Source organism: Bufo gargarizans, chromosome 7 (genome assembly GCF_014858855.1).
Source record: "Bufo gargarizans isolate SCDJY-AF-19 chromosome 7, ASM1485885v1, whole genome shotgun sequence".
NCBI lineage: Eukaryota > Metazoa > Chordata > Amphibia > Anura > Bufonidae > Bufo > Bufo gargarizans.
The window spans coordinates 40,621,097-40,629,674 of NC_058086.1; the positions used below are offsets into that span (position 1 = coordinate 40,621,097).

At 44.2% G+C, this 8,578-nt stretch overlaps 1 protein-coding gene across 1 annotated transcript in view; it reads left to right on the top strand.

Moving 5' to 3' along the window:
- LRRIQ3 (leucine rich repeats and IQ motif containing 3) overlaps nt 1-6,945 on the top strand; it is a 31,966-nt gene extending 25,021 nt beyond the window's left edge. The window contains exons 7-9 of the mRNA XM_044302373.1: nt 746-875; nt 2,711-3,416; nt 6,741-6,945. Of these exons, the coding sequence (XP_044158308.1) occupies nt 746-875; nt 2,711-3,416; nt 6,741-6,945 (1,041 nt within the window). The remainder of the gene's footprint in view (nt 1-745; nt 876-2,710; nt 3,417-6,740) is intronic.
- The last annotated feature ends 1,633 nt before the right edge of the window (nt 6,946-8,578 follow it).

Genomic DNA, 8,578 nt, shown 5'->3' on the forward strand with positions numbered 1-8,578 from the left:
ACTGCACCAGCAGAATAGTGAGTGCAGCTCTGGAGTATAATACAGCATATAACTCAGGATCAGTACAGGATAAGTAATGTATGTGCACAGTGACTGCACCAGGAGAATAGTGAGTGCAGCTCTGGAGTATAATGCAGGATGTAACTCAGGATCAGTACAGGATAAGTAATGTATGTACACAGTGACTGCACCAGCAGAATAGTGAGTGCAGCTCTGGAGTATAATGCAGGATGTAACTCAGGATCAGTACAGGATAAGTAATGTATGTACACAGTGACTGCACCAGCAGAATAGTGAGTGCAGCTCTGGAGTATAATGCAAGATGTAACTCAGGGTCAGCACAGGATACGTAATGTAATTGTAATGTAATTTAATTTAATGTAATTTTATGGACATTAATATTATAACATTCAGTGATGTAGATACCATTTATATATATATATATATCTAACCTTCAGTAACTTGCCAGCGCTGTGTGAATGACTGTGATGAATTATAATTTGTAGATTTTTATATTTTCGCTCATCAGTATTTACCTTTATGCTGATGTTAATGCCAGTGGCTAGTTAAGCAGGATTAATCTTGCTCCGGGCACTGGACTCACGTCCTTGTAACCAAACATACTGTAAGTCATATTGGGTATAAAGCAATATGACATTAACAAAGCCGAGCATTTATTGTATCAGAAAAGACCATTTAACATGACGTTTCCACAATTAAACCCGAGTGTCACTTTTATGATCAGGCTTTGCCCGAAGCAGAAATTGTTTATGATCTGCAGAACCAAAATCAGCAACCACCACCTCCTCCTACAGCAGAGGGTTTACAGGGAGGAAAAAGAGCCAAGGACGGCAAATTTACAGCTTTCAAACAAGGTGAGGGCTTCTGGTTTCATACGATTATGCAGTTTGAAAGGAAATAAAAATAAATAAATAAAATTGCAATTCCATGTATTTTAATTGTATTTGTACAGTTTGTAGACTATTCTAGGACAGAATTTGTATATAAAATGATTGTCGTGCAGAAATAATATGGTAGAAAATAATGAATTAAGGCTTAGCCTGAGGTTCCTGGGCTCCAAAACGGGCACATGTCTGTGAAGGCTCTCATTCATCCAGTTCACAGTATATCAGTAGTAGGCCTCATGCACACGACCATATCTATTTAGCGGTCCGTAAAAAACGGATCCGCAAAAAATACGGATGACGTCCGCGTGCATTACGTATTTTGTGGAACGGATCAGCCGGCCCCTTATAGAACAGTACTATCCTTGTCCGTAATGTGGAAAATAATAGGACATGTTCTATCTTTTTGCGGAATGGAAATATGGACATATGGAAACGGAAAGCACACAGAGTAACATCCGATTTTTTTGCGGACCCATTAAAATGAATGGTTCCAAATATGGTCCGCAAGAAAATGGAACGGACACAGAAAGAAAATATGTTCGTGTGCATGAGGCTTTAATCAGAGCAACTGAACTTGTATTTTCTTTTTTAGACATTTAGCTAGTCATCAGACAGGCTTTCTCAATTAGAATGACTCGTACAAGAAATCTCCAGCATTAAATACTGGTGTTTCATGCTTCAGTCAGCATAATCTGTTTATTATAAACAACACGAGCACTTACAATGCTGTTCTAACACCTCTCCCGAGGAAGTTTTATCACACCTAATAACTTCAGTCAACATCTAACCTCCACAAGGCCCATGACCTCATCTTGTTTATGATGAACAGATTATACTGGCTGAAACATGAGTCACCAGTACTTAATGCCGGAGATTTCTTGTGCGAGTCATTCTTACTGAGAAAGTCAGTCAAATGACTAGCAAAATATCTTCGAAAGAGAAAATACAAGTCCAGTTGCCCTGACTTATTACTTTTACTTTTCATTAGTCATCTGAATTAGAATAACTTGTACAAGAAATCTCCAGCATTAAATACTGTTGACTCCTGCTTCAGTCAGTATAATCTACTTATCATATACAACACAAACACTTACAATGCTGTTCCAACACTTCTGCTGTGGCAGTTTAATTACACCTAATAGCTTCATTCATGCAAATTGCAATTAAAATAAATAAATAAAATTGAAATTCCATGTTTTTTTACTTGAATTTGTACGGTTTGTAGACTATTCTAGGACACGATTTGTATATAAAATGATTGGCATGCAGAAATAATATGATAGATTATAATGAACAGAGGCTTAGCCTGAGGTTCCTGGGCCCCAAAACAAAACATGGAAGGCACAGGGACCTTGTGTTGTTTATGATGAACAAATGATGCTGACTGAAGCATGAGTTACCAGTATTTAAAGCCAGAGATTAGTCGGATGACTAATGAATAGTAATAGTAATAAGTCGAGCAACTGGATTGCATTTTCTCTTGAAGATATTTTACTTGTAATTCTACTCAATTTCTCAATTAGAATGACTTGTACAAGAAATCTCCAGCATTAAGTACTGATGACTCACGTTTTAGTTAGCATAATCTGTTCATTATAAACAAGACAAGGTCACGGGCCTCATAAAGGTAAGGTGTTGATTGCAATTTGCGTGACTGAAGTTATTAGGTGTGATTAAACTGCCTCGGCAGAGGTGTTAGAACAGCATTGTTATGACTTATAATTACTGATATGTAAAAGGAGTTTTTTTAAGTTGATGCACAAAAACGTTCACACCATTTTATTTAATTTTTTTCTTCTCAGACTACTCTAAGCTACAACAAAAAAGCGATTCCGAAATTGGTCTTTTGGGAACAAAATCCATCTTCTATGAGTCAGACCGATCAAAAGATGTTCTGATATCCAACGAAAACTCAGCAGAAGACATCCGATGTTCCATTGAGCAAATCCACTGGGCTTTGCAGGCAAAGAGAGAAGCCGCAAATCTAAAAGATCGGCCTCACGTCAGACCAACCAGAGACGACAGACATTTAATTAAGCTGTTACCCTTGTGCGCCGTAGACAAAGCTTATGAAAATCGTGAGAATTTTGACACTCAAATGAAAAAAAGGAATCTGGTGATGAAGATGCAAGCTGACAGAAAACAAGCAAAGTATAACATCGAAGAGTTTTTAGGAGGCAAAATCAAAGAGGCCACAGACCAAGAGGAGATGGACTCTCAGACTCTACAACGACAAGTGCAAGGCAACTTCTTGGACGACGCTAACTTTATCGAGAAAGTCAAACACAGGCACAGACTGTTCTGTAAGCAAAAGAATGCAAAGAGGTCAGAATACCTACTGGCCAAAGAGTTTAATATCCACCACTTGTCTGTCTCAAAGACCTTAGAGAGACATGATCGAATGGTCCGAAGCCAGGAGAAGATGCAGGAGAAAGTCAGACATGTGCAAGCTTTGAAAGAAGATCATGAAAGGCAAAAGGAATTCACAAGATGTCTCCAGGAAGATAGGTAAGAACCTGATTTATGAATCCTCCTTACCGTGCTGGGTTGCGCTTTGAGGAAAACATGGTCGTTGCAAACTAGGAAAAGTAGAAATGTACAGATCTTCAGGGGATGATGACATGGCAGTCACATTGTGTCCCTGATGTTGAGACATCTCAAAGGCAACAAACAACTGTACTGCCTATGGGCAGGCTTCTCCAGAGACGGGTGTCACAATATGTTGGCTCACTACAGAAGTGCCTGATGTCCTGCTTTTAGCTGCTGCTTTCCCCTGCATCATGCTGCTCTGGCTTTGAGTTGCGTTATGTGCCAGTTCCTAGCCTCTTACAGGACCAGTGCATGTCCAATGCCCCTGACTCATTCCAATTCCACAGAGAACTTGCAGTCTCGTGGGCTCCACTCTAAGCCAAATCTGTAAGTGGTCTACCAGGTCCATATCTCCAGGTGGCCATTATGACAAAGGTGGCGTTTTACACATTTTGCATTGGGTGCTCTGGAGCTTAAACAAATCACATTCTGCTACATCCGTATGTGTAAGATGCTCTGAGGAAGCTTAAAGGTGTTGTCCAACCCCCAAACCAATTTTAGTCATGACCCTAAAAGTGCGTAAATGAACGCAAGAAAGGCCACTCACTTATTCTCCGCTGCTTCATTCCATCGCCAAAGCCCCTGTTCTTCTTCCCCAATGGACCAAAAGGTTGATGTTCTGTCCATGGTAATGTATACTACTGCAAGCCATTCACTGGCCTCATCGGTGACGTGTCTCCAAGAGGCATGTGACCACAGAGGCTTAATGGTCATGTGCCACATGGGCAAATGTCACCCCTGAGACCAGTGGATGGGTACAGCAGTACACGTGACTACAGATGGGATGTCACACTTCTTGTCCATCGGAAGGAGCAGGAACGAGAACCTCATCGGGTGAATCGGGGAGCATCTTTTTTTCTTTCATTTGCACACTTTCAGACATGGCATAGCTAACGTAGACCGAGAGCTCAGCACACTGGTGCCAGATGTATCACTGTAGGCTTGAAGTCTGAAGAGCAAAGAGTAGCTTGTGTCAACTGGTGCACGGGATGGTATCAATTAGGTCCAGTGGTGGCTGAGATTTTAATTTGTTGTACACAAAGGTACAGTAATGTCCATACATCTTGAGGACGTCATAATGAAAACTGCTACCATACGACATGGACAAAAAACTGCACCATTACAGAACGTCTGGTCTAGGAGTTGCCCGGACTCCGATAGTCCCCTAGTGCACAAGCTGAAAGTCTGGATTTATAATGGTGTATCTTTTCAAAGCCCAGGAGATGTAGGTGACCACCTCTCTGTGACGTCTAGTCACAGCCATGTTGGTTGTCACCCAGCTTTTTCAGAATTAGACATAACTCAGGAGCACTTAATACATTCAGGGGGGATAGTTTGGAATCTCTTTCAATTAAGCTAAATTCCTCCTCCAGAGCATCTCGCTGGAGGATCCTACAAGTCCTCCAGACATGCCACTGTTTTCAATGGGCACCATGAAAAGCTTAATTTTGCCTGTGGTGGCGCTGCAGGAGAATGGAACCCTTGTACTGCAGATTACAGCCGATTGCTTTGGGTCTCAGTATAGTAGATCCGCTTGTGACCAGCCTATTTTTGAGGAGCCCTCCTATCATGAAAGAGATTGTAAAAAGAGGACCACCTTGTCATGTCTCACCTGCAGAGGTGGATCCGGTAAGCCACTAGTTCAGATGAGCAGATCTTGAGTGGCATGAATAAGTGACTCTGCTGCAGCTGAGCGAAAATACAGATGCAGCAGTGGTGAAGTGGTAGTACTGTTGGTCAGCTGTGGACGCGCAGCAATGAAGTAGAAGTCGAAGGACATCTGGTGCAGCAGAGCTGTAGTAGTGCAGAACGGATTTTGGGCTTTGCTTGTGAAGTAGTGAAGCAAGGTTGAAGGCCAATTGTTGTAGATGAGCTTATGTAGGGCCAATGTAGCAGGGTTGAATGCAGCAGAGTTGATGTGATAACTGGGCTAATGAAGCAGATTTGGATTCAGTAGAGCTGATGTAGTGACGTTGCCAATATCACAGAGTTGGATGCAACACATCTGATGTAGTGGCAGGGCCAATGTAGCAGAATTTGGTGCAGCAGAGTTGAAGTAGGTGCATCACCAATGTAGTAGATTTGGATGCAGCAGAGCTGAGGTGGTGGCAGGATCTATGTAGTCGGGTTGGATGCAGGGAACTGATGTAGTGGCAGGGCAAATGTAACAGAGTTGGATACAGTAGATGTAGTAGAAGAGCCAATATAGCAGTGTTAGATGCAGCAGATCGTATGTCTTGGAAAGGCCAATGTAGCAGAGTTGGATGCAGTCGAGCTGATTTAGTGCCAGGGACAATGTAGCAGAGCTAGATGGAGCAAAGCTAATGTAGTATCAGGGCCAGTGTAGCAGAAATGATGCATCAGAGCTGATAAAGTGGCAGCGCCAATGTAGTAGTGTTGGATACAGCAAAGTTGATGTAGTGAAAGGGCAAGTGTAGCAGAGTTGATGCAGTGATAGGGCCAGTGTAGCAGACCTAATGCAGCAGGGCTGATGTAGTGGCAGTGCCAGTGTAGCAGGACCAATGCAACAGAGCTGATTTAGTGGTATGAGTGGCAATGTAGCAGAGTTGGATTCAGCAGAGTTGATGTAGTGTATAAAAAAACCCAGACAAAAAGACTGGCAGCAGGGACTATGAATTTCCTGAATACTCAGGTAGCCATGAAAACCTGTCAGAGCTCATGTACACAAACTTATTTTTTGTCTGTGTCCTTTCCGTTTTTTATTTTTTCCGGCCCGTATGAGGAACCATGTGCTTTAATGGGGCTGCAAAAAAACAAAATGACTCCGTGTGTATTCCGTGTCCGCATGAGAGTTCTGCAAAAAAACAGAACTATTTCCTATTATTGTCCGCTTTACGGACAAGGAAAGAACTGTTCTATTAGAGACCGGCCATTCTGTTCCGCAAAATGCACGAATCTGCAGTTTGCTGACCGCAAAACCCCAACCGCCGCGTGCACGAGCCCTCACTCAGGAGTTAGATGAGAACAGAGGATCCAGGGCACAGAGGGCATTGGGGCAGTGTGCAGCGGCGGATCCGGGACAGGTGAGTAATTTCATTTAAGGGGACAAGCTCTTTAATTCCAGCCTCATATTACATATAATAGATACTGTAAACGAACATTCGGTGAGACACGACCCCAACCCGCCCGAGGCCTTCACGTACAAGGTCCAAATCTAAACCCAATTTAGTCTCTGAGTGTGTAGACAAAGGTTGTATTATTTTCATTCTCCTTTATTTGCAGGCAGCTGGCGCTCCAGATTGAAAGCGCTTTCCAAAAGGTTACGCTGGGGTCTCTTGTTCTGGAGAAAGCTAATGACAGGTTACACGAAGCCCGAGCGCATGTCGCCACCATGAAGGGTCAACGCGTCACAGCAGAACCTATGTCTAAAGTGCCCGTGATACAGACGGTTTCCAAGGGGACTCCACTAGAACATGGCTGCACTTAACATAATTGTAGAGATCCGGCTCGACAAAAGCCACAATAGAAGAGGCGTTATTTTCATATAAAATCAGTTTTTTTTGTTGCTGTTTGTATTATTTTTTTTAATAGCAAACAGATTGAAATCGCTCTGGGTCTCCATTAACCAAATGCACTACACGTGTCTCTGGATTCTATTTTATGACTTTCATAGTGAAGAACAGACGAGCCTCCGAGGGCTCCGTTATTATACAAATGTTTGACTTTCATCAAATGGCTGAATTGAAGTAAAACTTGAGAAGCAAACACAACGAGCGAACCGTCACCTCCTCTCTTAAAGGGCTTTTCTATTTTTATGTAAATAAAGCTTAAAGGCAGGGGCGCCCCGCCAATGAGGCGAGGTGAGGCGGTTGTCTCAGGCAGCGCCAGGTGGGGACACGTGGAGGGCAGCGGAAAGGCCATGGGCAATGAGCGCCTTCATTGTGGAAGCATTCATCTCTGCATAGTCAACTGTATTGCTGTATTACCCTGTATGTTTGTAGCACTATGGCCTCATGCACACGACTGTTGTGTGTTTTGTGGTCCGCAAATTGCAGATGGCGTCCATGTGTGTTCTGCAATTTGCGGAACGGCACGGACAGCCATTAATATTACTGCCTGTTCTTGTCCGCAAAACGCGGACAAGAATAGGACAGGTTATATTTTTTTTGCGGACCACGGAACGGAGCAACGGATGCGGACAGCGCACGGAGTGTTGTCCGCATCTTTTGCGGCCCCATTGAACCGCGGCTCGGATGCGGACCAAAACAACGGCCGTGTGCATGAGGCCTATATGTAATGTTTTCCAATCATGCCTTTAAGGCCTCTTGCACACGCCCCTATGCCCTCCGAGATATACGGTCCGTGAGCGGGCCATATGTCCCGGGGCGGCATTGATCGTGCGCACGGGACCACACAGCATCATAGATTACAATGATGCTGTGCACGTCGGGCCGCCCGCGGGGCTATTGTCCCAGACTTATAAGATCGTACAAGTCCGGGACAATAGCCCCGCGGGCGGCCCGGTGTGCACAGCATCATTGTAATCTATGATGCTGTGTACTCCAGATAAATGCCGCCCCGGGACATATGTCCCGCTCATGGACCTTATATTTCGGAGGGCATAGGGGCGTGTGCAAGAGGCCTAACAGTAAGGCTTATTGCACACAAACGTGTGCGCCCCGTGGCCGTATTGCGGACTGCATTTGCGGATCCTCAATACACAGGCACCGTTCCGTGTGGATTTCGCATCATGGATGCGAAATGCTTCACTTCAATGGGTCCGCAAATCCGGAGATGCGGAATGGTACGGAACGGAAGCACGGAACCCTACGGAAGCACTACGGAGTGCTTCCGTGGGGTTTCGTCCCATACTTCCGTTCCGCAAAAAGATAGAACATGTCCTATCTTTTTGCGGAACGGCCGGATCGCGGACCCATTAAAGTGAATGGGTCCATGATCCGCTGCGGCTGCCCCACGGTGGGTGTTCGTGCATTGCAGCCCGCAATTTCATCTGCAAAAGGCCTTAGGCTGGAGGGAAGGGGTAAGGTTGTCGGCATGGGGGGGGAATCATTTCAGTTTTCGCCTCAGGCAGCAGAAAGGGTAGATGCATCCCTGCTTCA